Genomic DNA, 26,252 nt, shown 5'->3' on the forward strand with positions numbered 1-26,252 from the left:
ATATATTAGCAAAACAGCTGGTTGAACTTTGCACATTTGGTCAGATTTCAAAGAGAAGTGGTAGTGGTTGAGCCTGCAACTGATCCACATGTATTTATTTAAAGATTGGATTTGACATTCCTCTACATCATCAATGCTTTCTGTGTCAAAGGTGTTATTGAAAACTCTTCCACACTGCAGGAGAAAACTTATCTGTTATAATGACACAGGCATGTCTGTTTTGCCCTGTTTCCACATAAAGTGCATCTCCTAACTGATTAGTTAAAAGCATAACCAGTGTTAGCTTATCCAGCTAATCTCCCATCATTCTCTCATCAAAAGAGTGGAGGTTTATCCACATTCCACAGGCTGGAAGCTTTATGACAGAACACTGTTTGATATGAAAAGAGAGATCACTTTCACTTTGGTACAGTTTAAATTAGATATGAAAAGTAGACACCTATTAATGCTAATTTACACCATGGAGCCCCACTGTAAAACAAAACTGTCATAGATTTAACACTGTTATGAAGCTGGATTTAAGAAGTGTTTAAAGTTTTTAGACACAACTTTGTTCCAGTACAGAATGTGGAACTCTCTAGACTGGCTGGTTGGTGGTTGCAGTTAATAGACTTACATTAGTCTATGTTAGCCAGCTAGTGACAGAACTAGTAACTCAGTGAATATGGAAACTAAAACTAAAGAGCAGAACATTTTAAAATACCTTAAATGATACCATGAAAGATCAAATGGCAACCTGTGATGAACCTAAAAGCTTGGAGGAAATTATAACTTTGGCCATTTTGGCCAATACATAGGGAAAGACACTACAAGTCCCGACCAACTTCCAGTTATAGCCCCATTTCTGCTTCCAGTGGTTGATTCTTCTCATCTTTTTGTTGTTGTTGTTTTTTTACAGTCCCCCAGCTGCTAACACTGAAGAGCCAAAGCAGTTGGGGAGAGCTAACTTAAAATCAGAGGAACTGATTATATTTGCGTATATTGTGGTTAGCCACCAGCCTGCATCCCAATAATTAAAGATGGGGAAACTGGCAGGCAGGGTCAAAACTTCCCCACATTCAACGTTCTGTCAACATAGGGCATGATAATTTGAGGCCTGAACAAAACTGTCTGGACAAACAACTAATTCACCAGCTTAGAATTGCCCTCGAACCTCTGGATTTACCCATGGTTGTCACAGCACATAATGGTCAATATTTTACCACCAGAACTCACCAGAGAGTGCCAGCTCAGCTGATTCCTTCACCTAACCACTATAAAGTGATCAGATTCTTTGTGTTCTTTGTTCTACCCACAATCCCAATTTTCTGTGGCTCTCATGGTTAGAAAAATCCTCACATAAACTGAGCAAAAAGTCACAATTACAGATGGAGTCACTTCTGTTTCTCACATTGCGTGCAGCCTACCTCGCCACCTACTCAGTGTGCTGTTGAGCCACATGTCATATAACTCAGACACTTGCCCCTGAATAACAGGTTAATTCCTGAAAATAGAAACCTAAATGTGTTAAACGATGTGTTTTAATGTGACGAATAACCACAGCAGAAACATACTGTAGTGCTGATAATCATGCTTTATTAAAGAAATAACTGGAGGAAAGACTCAAGGAGGGTGCGAAAATAGTCAAAACTACAACTCAAACTTCAATCAAACCCTTAAACTGCAGGGCGACATGTGGGACTTGTTGTTGAACGCAGCAGTAGGTGGTTTCATACATCTGCTTTGCCGCACCCACCTTGACTGACAGGTGAACTTCTAAAAACTAGCACACAAACACACTGCATACCTCCGAGAGACAGCTCTGTTTCTGCAAACAAGCACAGGAGGGACTCTTATTTAAAGTGACTGGCCAGGTTGGTGGTACAAGTGAAAAGTCTCATCAGTGGTTGTTTGCCAGATGCAGAGCACAAAATATAAAAGAAACACTTGTGCTCAGGGAGTGCAGGCCGCTTGCACTCTGAGCACGTCAGTGAAATAGCAGTACGACAGAATCAGTCGGAGTGCGAGGTCCAGTCATCCTGCTTACATGAGGGTAAATGCAAACAGCATTCAGGATCTCACACTGCTTTCACAATGCTAATGCACTGCTCTCTAAAGCAGTGTATTCATAGTTTTGTCTCTGATTGAGTTAACATCAACAGGGAGCCTCTCTACCTGTTGAGGCAATCTTAAGACTTCAACTTATCGTTGAGGCACAAAGTTTAGTTTCTTAGTTTAACAGAGTATTCGTTCCTGTTGGAACTTTCTCCTGTTAAACCATATACAGTTTCATTTTGTTTTAGTTAATATTATTGTCATAAATAACAATGCATACACTTCCCATAACCGGTAAATTCGGCTATATACATTATGTACATGTCACAGAATAATGGATCAAAAATCCTAAGTCACAGTTATCCAATATGGTACATTTTATAACACCTTTAGACTTTAGTCTAGTTTGGCAAAAATTAATGTCAAGATAGTTACAAAAATAGTTCATATTTACAAGAACAGAAATCCAGATCTTTATCAAGTAGATTCTTTTGCTTGATTAAATAAAAACGCATGAGAAAAGGAAAAAGGGGAAGTTTTGAAGAGTTGTTTTTTTTTCCTTACACCGATCGAATACTAATGTGAACAGTTGCTGTATCAGATCCCAGCTCATTTGACAGTTTGAGGGTGTAGCTTCCAGCATCCTCCTTCTTCACCCCAGTGATAATGAGCGTGGTCAAGTCCTCAGTGGTCTCAATATGGAAGCGTCCGGCAGCAGTCAACTCAATCCTTTTGCCGTCGTGCGACCACTCAATGTGTCTGGCATCACCAGAGAAGGCACAGGCGACTGTCAGGACTTTGCCAGGCTCAATGCTGATGTCCTCTGGCAGAGCTTCAATCCTTGGAGCAGAACCTGGAACCCATGATATATGCACAGAACAAGAACCTTTTTTTCATTTAGAGTAAGGCAGGCACACAATTTCACAACAGACACAAACAAAAAAATGTTATGACAAAAAAGCATGTTTTGCTAATTGAGCTTAATTCAGCATCTTTATGAGGTTTCATTTCAAAAGAAGGATAATTGTGTTGCTGGTGGATGCAAGGAAGCTAAGTACAGTTTTACAGATTACCAAGAGTCTTATGATCTTACCAAGAGCTCTAAGTGATCCCTCCATGTGGGAGGCCATCTCCATGAGGCTACTGGAGCTCATGGCATATGCCTCAGATGACACGGAGGACATGCTGGACATGGACATGGTCTCAAACTTCATTTCAGCTGCCATGCTGCTGAAGGAGCGGGAATCCGTCATGGATGACATCACTGCCTGCTGGGAAGTAGAAGAAAAGGCAGACGACTCCTCCATTGTATGGATTTCTTTCTTCATCATCACCGATGAACTCAAGGATGACGATGACTCCTTTTGACTCATCAATACTGATTCTGGCAGAAGAAACGATAACACACATGTCATTGTTAAGAATGACTTCAATGTTAGGGCTCTGTTATAATTTCTTTAAAGCATTAAACTGGATCAGATTTTCTGGATGGTGATAGAAAAAGCCTACCTTGAAGTCCCAGCTGCTGTTCACAATAAGCTGTAATCTTCTTGCGAATTGACTGAAACACTTGTCCAGTGAAGTTGAAAGAAGACTTGGATACTCCTCCTTCTGATTTCATCTCACAGATGTACTCTCCCTGATCACTGTCTGTTAAATTATGGATCAAAAGGCTGCAAGAACCCTCAGAATAGTGCATCTCTAGGCGACTGCTTTGTGAAAGCCTCCTCCCATTCACATACCATACCACCTCTCTGACGGAGCTCTCACAAACACAGGACATCCTCACTGACCCCTCACAGGCTTCTGCTGTTAGCTGACTCATGACCTTGGGGGGTTTTGGGATTGGGGATTTTACGGTGGGTGGAGATACAACTCTCTTGGGGGACATGGTGGGAGGAGGAGACTTCATTCTAGGAGGTGATTTGATCCCTTCAGGTTCAGGGGACTTCAGTGCCCTTGGTGATTTGATGCCTGCTGGTTCTGGGGACTTGATGCCTTTTGGTGTTTTGAGTCCAGGAGGTTCTGGGGACTTGACACCTCTTGGCATTTTGATTCCTGTAGGTTCTGGAGATTTGATACCCCGGGGTGATTTTACTTCCTCAGATTCCAGTGACTTTCCAGTCCCCAGGGTCTTAGTTGGCGGTGGTGACTTGAGTCGTGGCTCAGGAGATTTTAGACCTCGTGGTGACTTAGGTCCCTCAGGCTCAGGAGATTTGACACCTGGAGTCGGTGATTTTAAGCTCGGTGCAGGAGAAGGTGCAGTTGGTTCAGGAGACTTTATGGTCTTAGGAGACTTAATCCCCTCGGGTTCAGGAGACTTCACACTTGGTGTTGGGGACTTCACACTTGGAGCAGGAGATGTTGCACTTGGTTCAGGAGATTTTATACTTGAAGCTGGTGATGTAACTGAAGGCTCGATGGATTTGGTGCTAGGTTCTGGTGACTTCACACTGGGAACAGCAGAGGTTGTGGAGGGAATAGGGGATGTGGCTGAAGGTGCAGTTGACTTTACACTGGGAGTGGGTGACTTCACGGATGGCTCAGGGGGTTTGACTATTTTAACTTCCTGCTTGGGGGTTGCTCTATGGATGGTTAAAGTAAAATGAGCTTCCTGTCTGCCTTCTGAATTCTCTACCACTACTGTGTAACTGCCCTCATGGGAGGCTGTCACAGAGGAGATTTCCAAACTGGATTTATACTGAGTTGTGGTGACCTGAATGTGGTGGGATGAGACAATGGTTCTGCTCTCATGTATCCATGTCACAGTGGGTGCAGGCTCACCATCAATATCACAGGTAAATCTGACAGTCTCTCCCTCCTCAACTGTCACAGACTGAGGCTTAGTGAGGATTCTAGCTGGAAGAGAAAGTTTTGCCTTCTGGACAGAAACTTCCTCATCACCAGCAGTGGTAGAGGATTTCAGTTTAGCTTCAGATATGGTGTGTTTCCCACTCAGAGAAAATTTGTCAGATGAATAAGAGGAACTAGATGACAGGTATTCAGCAGAAGCATACTTGATAGATGAGTCATACCTCTCAGCAGAGGAGTACCTTTCAGAGGAGGCGCCATATCTCTCATGTGTGAATACCTCATGTGTTTCGGTTAACTTAGATTTGGTTTCTTCTACCTCAAAGTGGGTCTGTGAAGCATAGCCAGCTTTGAAGTGGGAGATGTGGTAGTGGTCTGTTCGAGTGACTTCAGGGACATATGCTTTGGGAGCTTCCTCATCCTTGCGGCGAGAAGAGAAAGTTGTGTAGCTACCACCTGACACCTCCAGGGTAGCATAGTCTGAAGCCTCTCCCTTAGAGTTGGAACATACACAGCGATACGTGCCACTATCCTCTTCCTGACAGTCCAGAATAGTGATGGTCAAGACACCAGTCATGTTGGTAAAGATGAATTTCTCACTGGATTCAGAGATCGCAGTTCCATTGTGGAACCACGTGACCTCAGCCTCTGGTTTAGCTTGTACATTTAGGGTGAATTTTGTATCTTGACCAACTGGGATACGATGAGAACGCATCCTAACAGTGACACGCGGGGCATGGTCCAAACTGAAAGGTGTCTGACTGACCAACTGATACTTCCTTTCAGATTTCAGAGCAGCCTTTCTGGCCTCGTAACGGGACATGATATCAAAACGGGCAGACCGCTCAAACCTCGAGGAGGAGCGTGAAGACCTTTCAACTGACTTGATGGGGCTGGGGGAACGTGGTCGGGTCCTCTCTGGGGTAGGGGACCTCCTCCCCACAATCTCTCCCTCTACTTCCACAGGATGCCTAGCATGTGGTTGTCTTATCAGTTCTGAAACTGGACGCATTAGCTCAATGTAAGTGGGTGACAGTGACCTTCTCCTCCTCATATACTGAGAGATGGTACGTTTCTTCTTTGTCTCAGCAACCTCAACGGTTTCATGTCTACCTTCCTGCCTTCTTTCCTCATGCTCCATGGCACGTCGCTCAATGCGTACAGGGCTGCCAGCAGGTGAGGCAGAAAAGCCAAGCTCCAGTTCATCCTCCAACATCATTCCTTCTTCTTCCTCTGTTCTCATCAGCTCCTCATCGCTAAGGTCTCCCAGAGATCTCCTCCTAGATCTGAACAACGCCTCTGACACAGGACTGGGAGAGCGGCGTGCAGGTCTGACAGTCTCCAGATCATCTAGAGTGAGTTTTGGAATACGCCATCTTGGCCTATACTGGTCAGTGATTCTAGGAAGGGGCATGACGTAGAACTGTTCCCATCTGGACAAACGAATACGTTTCTGTCTCTTCTGCACAATCCTCTCCATCCTCTCTGAAATCTCATATTGATCTTTTAGCTTTCTGTACCACTTCATATCTGACAGAGGTACAAACAGTTTGATACCTTTGTTCTCATCAAGAACTCTGGGATCATGAACCACAGGCTCAGGAATTTCATAGGGCATGAAGATCCTCCTCTCCTCCTCCAACTTCTTGGTCTCTGACTTCTCCTCTTTGATGTCAAACTCACCCTCGACATTCTTCGTGCTCACTGCTGGCTTGTAAATCTCTGCAGCATATTTGAGAGCTTCTTGAGCAGTGGGATTAAGCGGTACAAGCTCCTCAGTAGCAACGATTTTCTGAGCCATCTTGTTGGTCTTTTCAATTTGTTTCTGTATGTGCATGTATTTCTCTTCCTCACTCCTATATTCTCTCCTTGTATAGGTAAGGCGGTCCACCTTCAATGTTGCCTGACAGCTGGCGGTGCCAGCAGAGTTGGTTGCAGTAACTTTGTAAACACCAGAGTCCTCAAGTAGAGTCTCTCTAATGTGAAGGACATGAGAGTCAACGTCCTCCTGTATGACAACCACCTTGGGACCAAACTGTAGTGGATGACCATCCTTTTGCCATTTAAGAGTAGGAGGTGGTACACCTGAGACTCTGAGCTCAAAATGGACACTCTGTCCCTCCATGCACTCAACATTAGCCAGCAGGCGTTTGAACATGGGCTTCATAGTTTCTTCTGTCACAGGATGTGGTGCCACAGTGAGACGGGCCTTGCAGCTGTCTTCTCCAAACTTGTTGTGGGCCATAACGGTGTATTCAGCATCATCAGTCATGTCCAGGTTATGGATCATGAGCTGGTATAGACCCTTATCACTGGTGAACGTGTACTTGCTGTCATTATCACCTGGCTTGATTTTTTCACCATTCTTAAGCCAAATTATGCAAGGCTCTGGATGCACAGTAACAGTAACACCAAAACGCACATCTTCGCCAATGAAAGCGGTGCGGTTGTAGAGAGGCAAAGTGAACTCTGGTGGTCTCTGCAGAAGCTTAGTCTTGTCAACTCTCCTCCTTAATTTCTTGATGGAGCGGCTAAGATAGTACTCTTTGATACTCCTCACTGTCTCGACAAAAAGCTCTCCATAAGCACTGTCTTCTCCATCATCACTCAGCACTTTGCATCTGTACACACCATCATCACTTTCTTCAATGTCCTTTACGTAGATACTGGCAAAGCCATTACTATAAGTAATCTCATACTTGTGGCTTGTGTGTAGCTGGCAGTTACCAAAGTACCATGACACCTGTGTACTCTTGTCATGCTTGGCAATGCTGCAAGTGAATCTTGCATAACCACCTTCTTCAGCTGAGGCATGCATGACTGGGCCAGCACGGAAGCCATGGCACTCAGTTCCAATCTTCACTTTACCAACAGCCAATCCCCTCTGGTTCTTGAAAGCACCACCATAGGCCACACGAGCTGCTGATACAATAGTATCAACCCTCTTTACCAGAGTCTGATAGTACCTTCTGTGTCTCAGTGTCCTGATAGCCTTGTTGCTAATATGCTCTATTTTCATCTTGAGCCATGGGTGCTCCAGAGCCTCATGGGCTGTCATACGAAGCTTCCTGTCCTTGACAAGAAGTCTGTCAACAAAGTCCATAGCCTCCAGGCTGATATCCTTAAATGCTTCACTGTCGAAGACATACTCACAGTTGGTGATATTCTCAATCATCTTTGTGGTAGACTCTGCTGCAAATGGATTAAGGCCACTGAGTAGAACATAGGCCATAACACCAACAGACCACATATCTGTGGCCGTTGTGACCAAATCATGGCGGTGGACCTCTGGGGCGCAGTACTCCGGTGCTGAAAAGAGCATTCTGATGTTTTCTCCCGGCACCAGAAGCCTAGCCTGGCCCATCTCAATGATCTTTATGTTGGTACTTTTCCTTGTAGTGTACACAATGTTGTCTGGGCGGATATCAAAGTGGCCAAAGTTGTGGGAATGCAGGAACTTGAGAGCAGAGCAGACTTGTCTAAGGTACTTGACAATCTCCTGCTCTGTAAGCTCAAAGTTGCTGGTGCCAAGCCGCTCAAAGATGTCAACTCCAGAAATGAATTCAAAGATAAGGATGATCTCCTCCATGCTTTCAAAGTATTCATGCAAGTAGATGATATTCTTATGCCTTCCCACATTAAGAGCTTCAATTTCCCTCAAAACCAACTCACGATCAGTTCCTTTGACTTTGATAAACTTGGCCATGTAGGTTTTCTTTGTGGCAATCTCAATACAACGGTGAACCACACCAAACTGGCAGTGAGCAAGCTCCTCAGAGATAATGTACTTTGAGGACAGCTCCTTCACCTTGTAGAAAAGAGCCTCCTCTTTAGTAATTTCTCTTGTTTCGTCCACTTCCTCATCATAGTTCCTAATTACAGACTTGTCTTCCTTTGTGGTGATAGGCTCAGTTGGTTCAGATGGTGGGCTCAGACCAAACTGGTTCTCTGCAATAACACGGAACTGGTATTTGGCCTTTCCAAATATGTTGATGATAGTGATACTACAGTCAGTCGTTTGTCCAGCACGAATCCACCTATCACTGGTGGTGGGGCACTTCTCCACAATGTAGTTAATAATGTTGCTTCCACCATCACTGACAGGGGGCTCCCAGACAAGAGTGATAGAATCCCTTGCAATTTCACTAACCACAAGGCCTTTTGGAGCTTCAGGAATGTCGGCCACATTCACCTCGATGGTTTGCTTGTCCATTCCAAACCTGTTCTTTGCAGTAATAATGTAGTAGCCAGTATCTTTCCTCTGGACTCCCTTCTGGAATACCAGGGATGTGAAAGACCTTGTGGTGATGACTTGGTGATAAGGAGAGTTGGAGAGGATCTCCTGACCTTTCTGCCAAGTGATTGTTGGCTCAGGTTTGCCAGAGATGGGGATCTTGATGGTGATGTGATCACCACGGACAGCATGGACTGCGCCCATTCCTTGGAGCTCTTGAGGCAGATAGATCTTAGCAGGAACTACAATAAAAATGACCAAAATCATGACTTATTCTCATGAATGTGGGCTTTTTTAAAATCAGGAATTGGAAAGAAGATATCATGCATTTAGTGCATTCTAGAAAATATTTGGAAATTATGATATTACCTTCCACCTCCAAGTTGGCTGTGGTAGAGATGGATCCTGAGGAATTAGTTGCTCTGACTTGGTAAACTGTGGCATCATTCTCATCAGCAGAAGTGATGACAAGCTGATAGTAGCCTCCCTTGAACTCCAGCGCTTTGATCTTAGTTCCATCTGCCAGGATCTCCTTTCCACTACGGTACCATTTCACAACAGGCTTTGGATAGCCCAACACCTTGTTGGAGGAAAAAGAGACAAAATAAATAACTGGTGTCCACTGAACAATGATGTTATGATTGTATTTTTGACTTAAAAACTGAGAGATTTTAAAGGAATAAGCAATGTAGTTTTAAAAAAGGTACCTTAGTGACAAATGTTGCACTGGCATGGTATTTGACAGTCATGTCTCTGATCTCCTCCCTGAATGTGGGAGTGCGAGGAGGCTGGTCAGACTTGGGGATGATGGGTTCAGAAATCTCACTCCATTCGCTCTCACCGCCCATGTTCTCACATTTGACACGGAACTCATACTCGAAGCCTTCAATCAAGCCTGTGACCTCATAGTTGGTCTCTGCAATCTTCTTGGTAGTTACTGACATCCACTTGTTCTGTTTCTTCTCACGTTTCTCCAGGTAGTAGTTTGTGATTTTAGCTCCACCATCGCTGCTTGGAGGCTTCCAACAGACAACACAAGAGTCCTTTGTGGAGCTGATAATGAAAGGCTGCTGTGGGATGCCAGGTTTTTCTGAAAAACAAATAGGAAAGTTACTATAGTGCAGAAGTCCCATATTCTATGCAGTGGCAGATCTTGAAAACTAAATACGCTCCTTACAAAATGAACACATTTAAGTTTCTAGATGGTACTCTATAACTTATGCAAATAGGAGACGGTCGAGTAGAAGCTGTGGTTGATTTGAGACAGAATAAGCCATCTGTGAAGAGGACACCAAAATAAAATATAAATAAACTTACCAAATGGACTCTTGATTATAACCACTGATGGGATCTCTAGAGGCTCGCTGACTCCATATTGATTCTGAGCTGAAACCCTGAAGTAGTAGCCAGCATTCTCCGTCAGATTGAGGACACGGCAGGTGGTTCCAGACAAAGAGGAGGACACCAGGTACCACTGTTCCCCTTCTTTGGCCTCCCGTTTCTCCACAATGTAGTTGGTAATCATTGATCCTCCATCATCCTTGGGAGCCTTCCAGCTGATGACAACTGAGCTCTTAAGCAGGGCTTCAACAATTAGGGGCCCCTCAGGCATGCATGGCTTGTCTAGAAACACACACACACGCGCATATATATATGAAAGATTTGTAGACTGAAACTGAAAACTCATGCAAAGGGCTTTCATTTGTAACTTTGATTTTAAATTTATGGATAGATGGATGGATGGATGTGGAGCCCTTAAGCAATTTGTTTATAGTTTGATCTCACCTTGGATTTCTACACGAAGCACAGTGTCAATAGTTCCAAAGAAATTGCTGAGCTGCACCTTATAGCGACCAGCGTTGGTCTTTCTCTGAACATTCCTCACCACGAGGTGGGTGTAGCTCTCTGTGTTTTCAATGATCACATTTTCAGATGGATTCAGAGGCTTCTTGCCATAGAACCACATGATCTGTGGGATGGGACGGCCAATGTATACGACATGAAGGCGGAGACTGGTGCCAGCCCCAGCAAAGTATTTTTCCTTCAGGGGAAAGCCAGGGTGAAACTGGGGAGCTGCCTGTAAACGCAGTTTACCACTGCTCTCGATCTCTCCAGCCTCATTGATTGCCCTACAGGTGTACAGGCCCTCATCTTCCTGTTCATCTGTTAGAATGCTGAGGGAGTGGTTTCGACCATCTGAGCTCATTTTGTACTTGCGGCTCTGGATCAGTTCCTTGCCAAAGCGGTACCACTTAATCTCAGGCAGAGGTCTGCCAATAATGCCACAGGTCAGAGTGCCAGACTCGCCAAGTTTAGTTGTTACATCTTGGATGTCTTCTGTCAAAGCTGGAGCCTCACCAACTGCAGAAAGACAGCAATGTTTAATCACACTAAATGTATTTAATTTTTACTTTTTGTTGTAAATTGAAAGGAATTACAAATAAATTGGTTGTCTTTCCCTTTAAACATTAGATTTTACACGATTTTGACTTTAACATTAAATCTTGGTCAAAATTTGGTTCTAAGATATATTTTTCTGTTGTCAGTTAAACAACATTTGTATTGAACTTGCCAGATATGTTATACATTGAATGTCAAATTCTACTGCAACGAGGTCATTTGTTTTGATAGACCTCAATCCTGCAACAGCTTACCACTCAATTTGGTCTTGATGCCCATAGGTGTGCGACGAGGTCGGCTGAGTCCAGTCTCGTTCTCAGCAAAGACTCTAAACTCATACTCAGTGGCTTCCATTAAGCCACCCATGGTGAACTGACGATCCTTCGAGCGCTCCTTATTGCATTTTTTCCAGGCACTCTCTCCAGCCTGCCTGAACTCAATCCAGTAACCTAGGATCTCCTTGCCACCATCATGCTCAGGCCTGAGCCAGTGGATGGTGATACAGTCTTTAGTGACAGAGACAATGTCAATCTCTCCTGGTTGGTTAGGTTTGTCTACAGGAAAACAGAAAGGAAAAGGGTCAATAATCTTGGATAAATTCATTCTAACATCAATACATTCTAAAAGTATTTTAGAATGTATTGATCTCATACGTTTCCCTTATCAGCACAGACTGATTTAGATTGATTGCAATGAGTTGGCAATCTGTCTGCATTTATAAATTAGATAGCAGTTATTTGCAAAATTTCATCAGTATCTCTTAAAGTAATTGCAGTCACTCTGAGTTGGACTGTGACTGTTTGGAGGTGGTGTCACCTCCTACCAGGCGACCTGTGCAATCACCTTGCAGTCAAAAGTGGTGACACAGAGGTTGAGGGTGTTACACGTTCAATCTCGGGGTGACTAGTCACCGTTACTACATGCAAATGGTTGACAAATGCCAGTAACTTAAAAATTAACAGTCACTAAGTAAAGGAAGAGTTGCAAGGAGGTTGTTGCCCTATTTGTACTCTAGTGTGACTGAGCCATAACTCACCAAATGGATCTTTGCAGACTACAGATTCAGAAGCAGGACCAGGTTCGCTCTGTCCAATGTCATTTTGTGCGACAACTCTGAACATGTACTCTGCATCAGGGATGAGACCAGTGGCATTGAACATGGTGGTGGTGATGTGGGTCTTGTTGTGGCGGACCCACTTCTCTGTTGAAACCTCCCTTCTCTCAACATAATATCCAGTGACACGAGAGCCTCCATCGTCGCGGGGCCTGGCCCAGGAGAGAGAAACTGTGGACTTGGTAACATCCATGATCTCTGGTGGGTTGCTGGGAGGTTCAGGTGGGCCTGTGATAAAGGATGGTTTTACAAATTAAATTATCAGAGTTACAGTATGTTCAGAGTGTATGATTATCACAACAATAGGTTTATTAAATACAAAATTTTCCCAGTTCGACTGAGAAAGTTGGACTAATAACAAATATATCACTACTCACAAAGTGGAGTCTTTGGTGTGACAGACTCTTCAGATTTTAAAGCTCTGCTGACACCAAACTGATTCTCAGCAGCAACCCTGAAGTGGTACTCCACATTCTCCTTTAGGCCCTTCACCACTAGAGAGTTCCCAATTACTCGAGCATCCACTGTATACCAGGCAGCCTTGGGTACCTCCCGCCTTTCCACTATGTATCCCAGGATGTCTGCTCCACCGTCATCTGATGGTGGCCTCCAACTGACTCTTACTGATCGGGCCTGAATGTCGTCAAATTCCAGAGGCCCTTCTGGGACATCTGGGCGACCAATCACTTTCACCTACAGAGAGGAGGTACAGAGAGTTCGTTTTTAAGGCTGCAAATATTATTAGATTTTATACAATATATGTTTTCATTTCATTAGCCATTCTTTAATAAAGTCTTTCAGACACACTCCCCACCTTGATATAAACAGCCTTCCTGCCACATTTGTTTTCCAGCACCAAGTCGTAGGTACCAGTGTCATCTTTATGCGCCTCTTTGATGACCAGCTCAGTGATGTCATCATGCGTAGCAATCATGGCCCGATGGGAGATGTCACGACCATCCTTGGTCCACTTGCATGTAGGGATGGGTTTACCCTTAATGGGTACAGACAGGTGGATGACACCACCTTGTCTGACCACATAGCCCTCTTCATATTTAGGATCCAGCTCATAGTCAGGATAATCTGAAGAAGACAGAGGTTTGATTTTTTTTTTAACTAAAGCTAAAAATGCCAGGATGCTATATGCCATGCCACCAAAAAACTGAAGTAAAGGATTTATAAATATTTCAAATTCTTTCTTTACCAAGCATCTCCTGGACTTTAACCACTCCAGGAATCTCAGCAGCTTCTCCACAACCACCAGCATTGCAGGCGATGATCCTAAATTTGTATTCAGCCCCCTGTGGCATGTGGGTGATGATGTACTCGCACATCTTCGTGGGAGTTGTGTTACACAGTGTCCATTCCAGCTGGTCTACCTTCTGCATTTCAATAAAGTAGCCAGTAATGACAGAACCACCCTCCTCTTCTGGTGGAAGCCAAGCTAGAGAAACAGAAGTCCTGGTAGTGTCTGTGACTCTGGCCTGAACTGGAGGACCTGGAGGTTCTGTTTAATAACAGAGAGAATAGGTAAAGATAGTGACCCCACAGTGGTATGGCTAATTTAAAACAGAAAAGCAGTACAACTGTTACAGTGATCTTTTGCGGGACATACCAATGGGGTCTAAAGCGATGGTAATGACAGAACTCTCGCTGGGTTTCCCAGCCCCTCTAGAGTTAATGGCTGTGATACGGTGTTCATACTCCAGGCCCTCAATCAGTCCGGAGGAACGGTACCTGGTCATAGTAACAGGGTTTTTGTTGATCCTCAACCACCTGTCAGAATGGGCCTCTTTCCGTTCTATGATATAGCCCGCAATAGTGGAGCCACCATTGTCCTCAGGTGGTTTCCAGGTCAGGGTCATGCCCTCATGGGTGACATCAAGCACTTCTGGCCTGCTTGGGGGTCCGGGGATGGCTACATAGAAAAGAAAAACAATCAGAGATGAATAACAAACAAGACATAGTACCATATAGTTCAGTGAGAATAAACAATCCACAGTTTAATAGGATTTTTAAGTTTATATATCAAATCAGAACCTGTCTACTTGTAATTGTATACAGTGACCACCAATAACAGTGTGAAACTGAAACTGTAAAAAAATGCTTCAGAAAGAAGTTGGACTTGTGGGCTTGAAAAGAACAAGAAGAAGGTTTTCAAAGCAACAGTGCAAGTTATCAAAGGCAGCACAATTCTCATTGAAGGTGCATATGAAGAACATCTTATGGAAAGAGAACTTACTCTTGGCGCTCTTGCATTCCACCACATCAGACTGCAGGAAGCCACCAATGCCAAAACGATTCATGGCTGCAACACGGAACACGTACTCAGTTCCTTCAGAGAGCCTAGTGAATTTAAAGCAAGGCCTTGTCACAGACTCGGAGATGGTGGTCCAGCCAGGCCGGTGGGCATCACGCTGCTCAACAACATATCCGCTGACATTGGCACCACCATCATTCTCTGGAGGTAGCCAACTAACTGTCACTGAAACACCGTCGACTTCCTCGATCTTTACTGGACCCATAGGAATACTCGGTTTGTCTGAACAGAAACAACAAGGCAGCTATTTAGGAAGACAGTTTTTGTCTTTTTTATTTCTTTGTCTTTTGATTTTTCTCTGAAGGAAAAATACACCTTACTAAATAAAAACTGAAAATATAAAACATTCAGTTTAGTAAAGAATGTCTGCTTACCCAGGATGATAACCTTGATAACTTCAGTTGCCATGCCTATGGTATTCTTCACCTCTAGTGTGTAGTCTCCTGTGTCAGAGATGGTCGTCTCACGGATGACGAGATGGGTATATTTGCTGGTGCTGTCAATCTTGATGCGGTCCAGGGTGTCCTTCAGCTTCACACCACCAAAGTACCACGAGCAGACTGGCTGTGGTCTGCCCCTTATTGGGATGTTGAGGTCAATGGGTTTGCCGCAATTCACATGAACTATCTTCTGAGGGATACTTGTCATGTCAATCTTGGGCATAACTGCAGTAAACACAAAATTTTTCATATGACTTATGAAAGCTTTTCACAGCTTAGTAAAAACAGAAATGATGTGATGATTTGTGTTTTGATATCTTACCCTTGATCTCTTGGATGATCACTGGAGTGACAATGTCAGTGGATTCACTGGCTCCCCTGCTGTTCGTGGCGCGGATTCTGAACAGATACTGGTCATTTTCTGTCAGAGACTGGATGGTGTGCTGGGATACTGAGGCCTTAACTGTCGCCACAGCACTCCATCTGTCGGAGCCTACTTTGCAGGCCTCAATAATGTAGCCTGTCAATCTGCTGCCACCATCATTCAAAGGCTTCTCCCAGTGCAGGGTGACAGAAGATTTGGAAACATCAACAATCTCAAGCTTCACAGGCACTGAGGGCACTTCACACACCAGCACAGCCTCCGCTGTCTCACAGGGCTCACCGACACCATAGATATTCTCTGGCAGGACTCTGAAAAAGTAGTACACACCCTCCTCCAGTCCACTGATTCTGTACAGTGTTTTCCTACACTCAGTGGTAACAGTCTTATAGGACTTCATGTTGGCCTCACGCTTCTCTATAATATAGTTGCTGACATGAGCACCACCATCAATGCTTGGGACATCCCAGGTGATCACAACAGATTCCTTGGTGTAGTCCTTCACTTTCACTGAACCTGGAGGACCAGGAGTGTCTGACAAAGAGAGGCAAGTAAAAAGATCATATTTCGAAACTATATTACTTTACTAACTGTATGGTGACTGTACATATTTGATATCCAAAATCTTTTAACAAACTCTGTGGAAACTTTGGTTGACATACCATAGACTTTAACAAGGATGATGGCAGTCTTTTTTCCAGATGGGTTCTCTGCCTCTACAATGTATTTTCCAGAGTCGTAGCGATCAACCTTCTCTACTACCAGTGATGTGTACTTGTCAGTAGTCTCAATATAACCACGGCTCTGTAGTTCCACCCCCGTCTTCCTCCAGGCCACTACTGGCGTCGGACGACCAGTGACAGACACAAATAGGCGCAGAGTACCTCCAGCGCGGAGGCACACTGTTTTCTTTAGGTCATCAGCCAACTCCAAATCGGGTATTTCTGAGTGGATGGAGCATAGTTTACATAGAACATTAAAAAGTTCAGATGTAGTTCAAATATTGATTTTTTTCAACAGAAATCTACACCTACTTACCAATTTTCTCAAGTGGTTCGATTTCAGCACTTGGTTCACTGAACTCTCCAGTCCCATTGCTGTTAATGGCAGCAACCCTGAATCTGTACTTCTTATTGGCAGCCAAACCAGCAGCCACATACTCATTAGTCTTGAGGGCTTTGGCAGTGGCACGGTACCACTGCTCAGAACCCTCCTCTAGGATCTCCACAATGTAGCCGGTGACATCTGATCCACCATCATACATGGGCCTGGTCCAAGTCATGGTGATGCTGTGTTTCGTTGTGTCTGTGATGCGAGGCACTGATGGAGGAGCTGGGGTGTCTGTAGATGAAATGGAATTTTTGAAAATGTATTTTATCTAAACAAATATGTTGTAAAATATGTTTGGGGTGGTGCTTTCAGCATTGGTATCACTTCCTCATCCTGTTGCAAAGCACAGTGTGTGCCACTTGATTAACAACAAACATAGTGACTTCATCTGTTCACCTGTTAAATCCAGAATTCGAAATTCTGCTCCTCACATACAAGGTCTTAAATAATCAGGCCCATCTTATCTTAATACACTCTAAAGCCAGGATTTAGAGTGTATCACAATATAAATATATCACTAGTGAAGGTTACAGATGATCAAATGGCCTCTGTCAGTACTTATCTTGCTGTGCAACTACACCACAATGTGGGGTTCAATAGCACTGTGCTATGTGCATGTAAATGGGGAGTTTTCTTCGCACAAAAAGGTTAATTATGAAGTTCCACAACTAGTTAAACCAAAGGCATGTCTTAAAGACACGAGACCTGAAATACCTCTAATTTACTACTTTGTTCATTTACTAATTTCAGAGAAAACAGGGCTTGATGTACTCAGGCCTAAAACAACATGGTGGAGACATCGAAACATGGTGTCTAACCAGATACTTACCTTGGCTTCCAATAACACTGAAGAATCTTGGAGTCTTTTTTAATCAGCATATGTCCACATTAACACTGTATGTTGGACAGCCTTCATTGCCTACTGTATTAAATCTTTAGTAAATATTAAACTCTGCCTATCCTTTAGTTTGCCTTTTTCCGGTATCTTTCTCCTCTCTTTCCCCTTACTCCCAGCTGATCGTGGGGATTGCTGCTCTTCCCCTGAACCTGGTTCTGATGGAGGTTTCTTCCTGTTAAAAGTTTCCTTCCCATTGTTGCCAAGTGCTTGCTATTAGTGGTTAGTATGATTGTTGTGTTTCTTTCCATCATTTTAGCATTTTTACCTTACAATATAAAACACCTTATGGTGACTTCTGCTGTGAATTGGTGCTATATAAATAAAAGTGAACTGAATGGAACTGAAAAATATTAAATAATATCACTTTTCTCTTGGCATTAAAAGGACAATGTCTACAGTTTTCTTTCTTTCTTTCTTTTTTTTAAGTAAAAATGTCTTACATGTGGGGTCTTTACAGAGGATGTATACTGAGGTGTCACTTGGCTGGCTGTATCCAGCAGAGTTGACTGCTGTAACTCTGAACTGGTACTCGCTTCCCTCCAGTAGGCCTGTGATCTTCAGGCGGGTGTCATAGATGGTGTAGGTCTTATTCACTCGAGTCCACCTGGTCCAAACAACAAAACAACATCATGAAAGAGAAGGATAAGTATCTTTATTTAAGAAATGATGTCTCAACATCTTCAGTGAATCCAGAATTTGTTCTGACCTGCTACTGTTCTTCTCTCGTTTTTCAACGATGTAGTTTTTGAGCTCGCTTCCTCCATCACTCTCAGGCTTCAGCCACTCGATGATAACGTGCTCCTTACCCACTGCAGTCGCCTCTGGTGTGCCTGGCTGGGAGGGGATTGCTGTGGAAGAGTGGGAACAGGTCAGAGTCACGCAAACACATCTACATTACGTTTTCCCTTTTATAAGATGTAATATAATCCATAACACCTAAATCCAAAATTGAAATTGTAAGTAAGACTTGGAAAAATGCTGCAGCTTACTGTAAGCGTTTCTGGCGATGATGGGATCAGATTCCAAAGGAACTCCAGCCCCATACTTATTGACACCTCTAACCCTAAAGATGTACTCATTGTTCTTGATCAACCTAGTGCTGACACATGACAGGGTCTTGCACTCAGTCTCCATGATGACCCAGTTGAGGCGGCTGGTCTCACGACGTTCCACAATGTAATGGGTGACAGAGTCTCCACCATCCTCCAGAGGTATCTTCCAAGACACTGTACATTTTTCCTCTGTGACTCTGCTGATTACAATCCTATCAGCTGGAGCTCCAGGAGTGTCTAACAGACAGAAAGCAACATTTCAATCAGAAAGTTCAAACTATTACGACACACTAATTAATTAGTGTCCTTTTGGCTGCTCACCTAGAACTTTAACGCTGACAGCTGCCGTCTTAATTCCACTGGCATTCTTGACAGTTAGAATGTATCTACCTGTGTCGTATCTGTCACAGCTCTTGATGACAGCCATGGCTCTAGTGGCAGTGTAGGTCAGTGAATATTTTTCTCCAAGTTCTAAAATCTTGTCACCCTTTGACCAGTACACTGTAGGCTCTGGTTTACCACCCACAGCACCGTCCAAGACAAGGTCAGAACCAGCAGTAACAGTGACAGTCTCACCTATCAGTTTGCTGTCAAGTTCAGCTTTGGGAGGAGCTGCAAAAAGTAAGGGATGATTAGTGTTACATTAAAAAATAACAACATATACCAGTATAATGAACTGAACCCTGAAAACAATCTTTGTTTTAGTCATTTTTATTGATATTCTGCCTGGTACACCAAGCAGGGGAGCTTTTTTTTCTTTAAAGTTACATTCATTCATAGTTATTTATTGTTTCTAAAATAACAGGAAATGTAGATTAACTTATTTAAATACTATCAAGGTAAAAAAAAACAAACCCAAACAAAACCCTTGAACTTACAATATTCATCCTTGCATGTGACTGGTCCAGTGGTCTCTGAAGGGACACTTTGAACACCTGCAGCATTCTTGGCAACGACACGGTATTCATAGGTCTCTCCTTCACCTAGGTTTGTGATGGTGAAGTAGTTCTCTGTGATTGTGGTATAGTTGCACTTGAGCCAGCGGTTGTCATCCCACTCATCTGTGCTGTAGACTTTTCTCTCCACCACATAACCAATGATCTTACTGCCACCATCATTGAAGGGCACTGTCCAGCACAATGACACAGAAGAGCGGGTGATGTCTGTCACCTCGGGTTTGCCAGGAGGATCTGGAGGGTAGAAATGATCATAAAACATTTATATAAGTTTATTCACACAACGTCAGATATTGTTAAAATTTGTGTAGGTTCTCAGTCATTCAGGTCAGAGTAGTCCTAAGGGCTTGAGTTGAAAAGAAGTTCTTGAAGATGTTTTATCTATCATCCAAAAGTGTTCTCTAGCTTCAGAAGTTCAGAAAAAAGAAGTACAATTGACTTCAACTCAAACACTTCCGACTATGCTCTTAAAGTCTCCATTATGCATTTTAGTTGGGCAATATCAACAGTAATAACAATAGATCTGTTTTTAGGACCTTAAGCAAAATTGAGTATTGACCATCTGTCATTTCATAATACATCTTCATAGTTAGGATGAATGTGAATGTGAATATTTTCTTACCAACAGGATTGAGTGCCACTACAGGTCTGGAGGCTTCGCTGGCTTTGCTGAGCCCAGCAAGGTTCATGGCATACACCCTGAACTGATACTCTAGCCCCTCAATCAGGTTCGAGACCTTGTATTGGCAATCCAGGCAGGGTAGCTTGTTCTCCCTCACCCACAGGATCGTGTTCCTCTCCTTTTTCTCAATCCAGTAGCCTGTCACCTTGCTGCCACCATCAGCATATGGAACATCCCATTTGATGCTAATGGCATTGGCAGATATAGATATCACATCTGGGCGAGTTGGAGGACTTGGTGGAACTATGAAAATCAAGTGGAGATGAGAATATGGTTTGTTTAGAAGAAATCCAAAGCATTAAAAAACAAAACCAATGTTGGCACACACATATATAAAATCAGGATCAGATATTTAAACTGTTGGACAGCACCTACCAAATGGATGCTCAATGACAACAGGGGCAGACTCAACGGACTTGCTGACTCCAAACTTGTTCTCAGCACAGACTCTAAATGTGTACTCCATGTATTTGGTGAGATGTGTGACTTTGATGGTGGTTCTCTTCACACTGGAGTTCACCACTTGCCAAGAAGCAGAGCCAGATTCCCGTTTTTCTACAATGTAGTTGCTGATGTCAGTACCACCATCATCAGCTGGCTCAGACCAAGAAAGGGTGCAGGACTCTGAAGAGATTCCAGAAATTTCTACTGGTCCTGTGGGTGGACTTGGTCTGCCAACTATGACCACAGTCACTGTGAATGTCTTCACACCAGCAGCATTCTCCAGTGTCAGGTAGTACTTGCCACTGTCGCTTCTCTTGCTGTCTTTCACTACCAAAATGGTTCTTTCCTTTGAGGTCTTAATGGAGACTCTGTCAGTCTCCTTCAGCTTCATCTCTTCCAGTTTCCAGGTAACTTTAGGTGCAGGTCTGCCACTGATAGGGACATCAATTGTGAAGGTGTTGGAAGTCTTGCAAGTGATGAGCTGGTTGGTGATGCTGCTGAGATCAGCAGTTGGTTCTATGCAAGGCTCCTTTATGACCACAGAGCTAAAGGTGCCCTGAGGTTCGCTAATTCCAGCATCATTCTTGGCTTTAACTCTAAAGTCATATTCTGTGTTCTCAATCAGACCCTCTACCAACATCTTCTGAGACTTAGTCTCTCCACTAACAACCCAGTGGTCAGTGCCCTTAGCCCTGAATTCAACAATATAGCCTCTAATGCGGCTGCCTCCATCATGCTCGGGTTTTAGCCATACCAGTGAGGCTGTGGAATTGGTTGTGTCAACAACATCCAATCTCTTGGGTGGCGCAGGTTCTTCTGTGGCAATTATAGGCTCAGTCATCTCTTTTGGTTCTCCCTGGCCATAATGGTTAACGGCAATCACTCTGAACAAATACGGTACACCAATTTCCAGACCAGTTACTCTGATCATCTGCCGTGAGCACTTGGTGCTGACTTCTTGCCAGGCAAGGCGGCTTGCTTCACGCTTATCCACAATGTAGTGGTGGATTCGGGATCCACCGTCAGTGGCAGGAGCGTCCCACATCACTGTCAAGGCTCCGCGAGTAATATCTTTGAAGGTTATGGCTCCTGGAGGTCCAGGAGTATCCAGTACTTTAACAGTGAATGTGATGGATTTGCGCCCACTGTTGTTCTCCAGGGACAGGGTGTATTTGCCTGCCTCATACCTGGTGCAGTTCTCTATGGTCAGAGTGGAAAATGAATCTGTGGTGTTGATATCAGCCATTATCGGAAGCTCACTGTCTAATTTAGACCACGTGGCTAGAGGAGCTGGCTTTCCTCGGAAAGCAATATGTAGGGTTATAGTGCCTCCATTCTTCACAATATGAGTTTGCTTGAAGTCAGGACCAAGATCAATTTCAGGAGATGTAAGTCTGTCCAAAGACTGAACAGGGTTTGGCATCACTGATGCTTCGCCCTCTCCTGATCCATTTACAGCACTGACTCTGAACTTGTAGAGTTCTCCAGGTACTAGACCTGTGACAGTATACCTGGTGTGAATACAAATCTGTCTGTTGACTCTGTGCCACTCCTCCAGACTGGCCTTACACATATCTATATTGTAGCCAATTATTTCCATGCCACCATCAAAGACTGGCTTGGTCCATTCCAGGGTGACAGAGGACTTAGTGGAGTCAATGACCTGATGAACAAAAAGCATAGTTACAATTTTTTTAATGCGTTTTGTTTCTACAATCTAATATTGAGTTGAACTCAGCGTTCTTCACTACAATGCTGCACCTGTTTTGTATCCAAATTGCCTCTTGTGTATGAATATGAAACATGTATAATTCAATGAGTGTTACCACAAGATCTACCTTGATTACAGTGGGAGCACTGGGAGCACTTGTTGGTTCTCTGCATCTGAAGAGCCTGGAGGTGCTGCTGGCTGGTCCAACACCAGCACCATTTTCAGCCATAACACGGAACTCATACTCATTGCCCTCAGTAAGTTTGGTCACACGGTGCCTTAACTCTGTAATGGGCCTCTTGGAGGAGACCTTAACCCAGCGCAAGCTCTTCTTCTCTCTCCTCTCTAGGATGTAGCATTTAATCTCATTGCCTCCGTCTGACCGTGGCCTGGTCCAACACAGCGTTATGCTGTCTCCAGTAACATGGGTGGCATCTGGTGTACCAGGGGCATCAGGAACAGCTGAGTAACAGAACAAAAATATAATTTTTTTAAAGTAATATCTTTGAATGGTGGAAAGCATTTCTTCCATTAGTGCTTATGTTCAATAGAAAATTCAGATTACTTTTAAGAGTTTCCCAACAAGTCAGACAGACAGCACTGAGTAACTTTACTTACTGTATTGCATCTTCGCAATTATAGGATCAGAGTCCAGTGGTTTTCCGACACCAAACTTGTTGACAGCAGAGATTCTGAACTGGTACTCATTGCCTTTGATGAGGTTGGTGGCATTATAAGAGCAAGCTTCACACTTGGAGGTGACCAAGGCCCAAGTGATCCTGGATGTCTCCCTTTTCTCCACCACATAGTGAGAAATGGCAGCACAGCCATCGTTCTCTGGTGGGCTCCACCACACAGTGCACTTCTCAGCTGTGATGCCTGTGAAACGGATTGGGCCCTCGACGGGTCCAGGGGTATCTGCAAGGAAACAGTTGATTGAGGAGACTTGTTACGGTAAAAACATTTGTATCACTTGTGTCAACAGAAACAGATTTGTCTAAAACAGTGTTTTTTAACAGATATTATAACAAATTGCACACATTTACAAACCTTGGACTCTAACGTTAATGTCAGCTTTCCTGGTTCCAGAGCTATTTTTGGCCTCTACAGTGTAAATTCCACGGTGGTTCCTGTTAGAATCGCGAATAAACAGACTACTGGTGCCAATGCCAGTAGTAATCTCAATGTCAATCATAGTCCTCTTGTCGATCTCTTTACCCTCCTTGTACCAAAGAACCTGTGGGACTGGACGTCCGGTGATTTTGCAGCTGAGACTGATGTTATCTCCAGCCCTCATGGTGAGCACCTGGTCTGGAGACCACTCAATCTCAGGAGCAACTGGAGATGCAGACAAAAAAAATTATGAATCAGCATCAAGTAAGATGTGATTAATTAAAAAACAATCAACGATTTGCGTTCTTCTAACATGTTTTTATATTAAAAATACTTACTGCTCTCATCCTTGGTCATTATGTATCCAGAGGAGTTGGATGGTGGGCTGACTGTGCCAACAGCATTCCTGGCAATCACTCTGAACTCAATTCTTTCTCCAGGTGAGAGACCAGTTACAGTGAACTGGGTCTCACTGATATCAGTGAAGTTGCACCGTAGCCATTTGCCTCTGCCTTGACGCCTCTCCACACTATAGGCTACAATTTTGCTTCCACCATCCCTCTTGGGAATGTCCCATTGGAGGGTGACTGAGTCTCTGGTTACATCAATGCAGACTGGGGTACCAGGTGGATCTAATTGAGGGAAGAAAGCAATTAATCCATAATAATTTAGATGTAAAGAGTAACTAAATAGGACAAAATGAAAGAATCATAATGTCTAAACAGTAAATACAAAACAACTCCTAAATATAGACCGATGTACTGAGCAACGTCTACTTACCAACAGGGGAGATAGCGAGTGCATGTTTGCTCTGCTCACTGCAAGGGCTGAGTCCGGCATTGTTCTCTGCATAGACTCTAAAGGAGTACTCCAGACCCTCCACAAGACCAATTATCCTGTACTCTCTGTTAGAGATGGTTGTGGAATTCACTTTCTGCCATAAGAGGCTGTTCCTGTCCTTCTTCTCGACATGATAACCTAAGACTGGGGAACCCCCGTCAAAATCTGGGGCATCCCACTTTATTGACATACCATCACTGGTGATGTTGTAGGCAACTGGTTTTCCTGGAGGACCTGGAGGTTTGTACTGGTGCTGGGCAACAACATCTGAAGAGATGAGTGGCTCACTGACCCCATACTTATTTTCTGCACGGACTCTGAACTGGTACTGAGTTCCTTTGACCAGGTTAGGAATCTTAAAGGTAGTCCTGACAACACTGGAGCAGACCATCTTCCAGTTGGCCTGGGAGGTTTCACGTTTCTCCACACTGTAGCAGGTGATCTCGCCACCTCCATCTTCCTTCGGCTCATCCCAGGAGATAATAATACTCTGAGCTTTTATCTCGTCAAAACGGATGGGGCCAGTAGGGACTGAAGGGGGTCCCAGAGTGATCACATTGATGTCAAAGTAGTTCTTAATGACTCTGTTATCCAGAACCAAGGTGTATTGTCCAGCATGTTCTTTCTTAACCCCTCTGACTGTAACTGAAGTCTTGTTGTCAGTGGTCCTAAAGCGAATCTTCTCACTTTCCTTTAGTGGGAAATTATCCTTTAGCCAGCTGATTGTAGGTCTTGGTTTTCCCTTGAATGGTAACTCAATATGGATGTTTTGACCTATACGAACAGCAAGCTCTCCATTGGGATAATCATTCAGTTTGGCTTCAGGTGGAATGATGAGGTCCATCACTGTGATCGGACCAATTTGGGAGAAGTCACTGTTGCCTTTCTCATTCTTTGCAAACACTCTGAAATCCAGGATAGCATTTTCCTTGAGTCCCGTCACTTCACAGCTGCACCGCTTGCATTTAGCAGCTAAAGTCCATTTGACTTCATCCTGGGCTCTCTTCTCAATGATGTAGTCAGTGATGTGGCTGCCACCATCGTGGTCAGGTCTTCTCCACTGAAGGGTGACAGAGTTCTTTGTGGAGTCCACCATTATTAGGTCTTTAACAGCTCCTGGAGTTTCAGTTGCTCGGACAGCATCAGTGGTTTCACAAGGGTCACCCACACCAAACTCATTTTGAGCAGACACACGGAAGAAGTAAGCTATATCTTCCTCCAGCCCTGACACCTTGTAACTTGTATTTAAACACTCATCAGTAATCACTTGATAAGCTTTCATAGTGGAGGCCTTCTTTTCGACAATGTAATTAGTCACAGGGGAGCCACCATCTATGAGCGGAGGCTCCCAGCTTAGTGTCAGCTTTCCTCTTGTGACATTCTTTATCATCAGTTTCTGGCAGGTGGATGGACTGTCCAGAACCTTGAGGGAAACAGTAACTATCTTAGGTTCTCCAACACCATTCTCAATTTCCAGCACATACTTTCCACAGTCATCACGGGTGACCTTGGGGATGAGAAGTGTGGTAGCTCTTTCAGTGCTTGTGACTGTGTAGCGGTTATCACCAGCCATGTTACGGTCACCACGGCGCCAGGTGACATTTGGTGTAGGACGACCCTTCAGGGGGATAAAGACTTCCACATCACGGCCAGCCTTTGCTGTGTATTGAGTTGTCATAGCAACATCCAAGTCCAGATCAGCCTCCTCTGT

General features: G+C 43.9%; 1 protein-coding gene across 4 annotated transcripts in view; it reads right to left on the reverse strand.

Annotated features, from left to right (window-relative positions):
* Positions 1-1,555: 1,555 nt before the first annotated feature.
* LOC146650368 (titin-like) overlaps positions 1,556-26,252 on the reverse strand; it is a 218,405-nt gene continuing 193,708 nt past the window's right edge. For all 4 annotated transcript variants that reach the window (XM_085383775.1, XM_085383778.1, XM_085383776.1 and 1 more), the window contains 30 exons: positions 24,482-26,248; positions 24,040-24,333; positions 23,639-23,926; positions 23,207-23,506; positions 22,716-23,050; positions 20,809-22,540; positions 20,374-20,676; positions 19,674-19,985; positions 19,117-19,407; positions 18,733-19,032; positions 18,450-18,591; positions 18,184-18,347; positions 16,774-17,076; positions 16,398-16,679; positions 15,676-16,269; positions 15,288-15,578; positions 14,836-15,135; positions 14,209-14,511; positions 13,798-14,100; positions 13,408-13,676; positions 12,971-13,286; positions 12,516-12,821; positions 11,734-12,033; positions 10,865-11,440; positions 10,397-10,702; positions 9,787-10,169; positions 9,449-9,659; positions 3,544-9,321; positions 3,128-3,418; positions 1,556-2,887 (listed from right to left, as the gene is read on the reverse strand). In XM_085383775.1, coding sequence (XP_085239901.1) covers positions 2,595-2,887; positions 3,128-3,418; positions 3,544-9,321; positions 9,449-9,659; positions 9,787-10,169; positions 10,397-10,702; positions 10,865-11,440; positions 11,734-12,033; positions 12,516-12,821; positions 12,971-13,286; positions 13,408-13,676; positions 13,798-14,100; positions 14,209-14,511; positions 14,836-15,135; positions 15,288-15,578; positions 15,676-16,269; positions 16,398-16,679; positions 16,774-17,076; positions 18,184-18,347; positions 18,450-18,591; positions 18,733-19,032; positions 19,117-19,407; positions 19,674-19,985; positions 20,374-20,676; positions 20,809-22,540; positions 22,716-23,050; positions 23,207-23,506; positions 23,639-23,926; positions 24,040-24,333; positions 24,482-26,248 — 17,633 coding nt within the window. In that variant the 3' untranslated portion in view covers positions 1,556-2,594. The remainder of the gene's footprint in view (positions 2,888-3,127; positions 3,419-3,543; positions 9,322-9,448; positions 9,660-9,786; positions 10,170-10,396; positions 10,703-10,864; positions 11,441-11,733; positions 12,034-12,515; positions 12,822-12,970; positions 13,287-13,407; positions 13,677-13,797; positions 14,101-14,208; positions 14,512-14,835; positions 15,136-15,287; positions 15,579-15,675; positions 16,270-16,397; positions 16,680-16,773; positions 17,077-18,183; positions 18,348-18,449; positions 18,592-18,732; positions 19,033-19,116; positions 19,408-19,673; positions 19,986-20,373; positions 20,677-20,808; positions 22,541-22,715; positions 23,051-23,206; positions 23,507-23,638; positions 23,927-24,039; positions 24,334-24,481; positions 26,249-26,252) is intronic.

Source organism: Rhamphochromis longiceps, linkage group LG16, assembly GCF_057381845.1.
Source record: "Rhamphochromis longiceps isolate RC_006_pf linkage group LG16, R_longiceps_female_GT1.1, whole genome shotgun sequence".
NCBI classification, from domain to species: Eukaryota; Metazoa; Chordata; class Actinopteri; order Cichliformes; family Cichlidae; genus Rhamphochromis; species Rhamphochromis longiceps.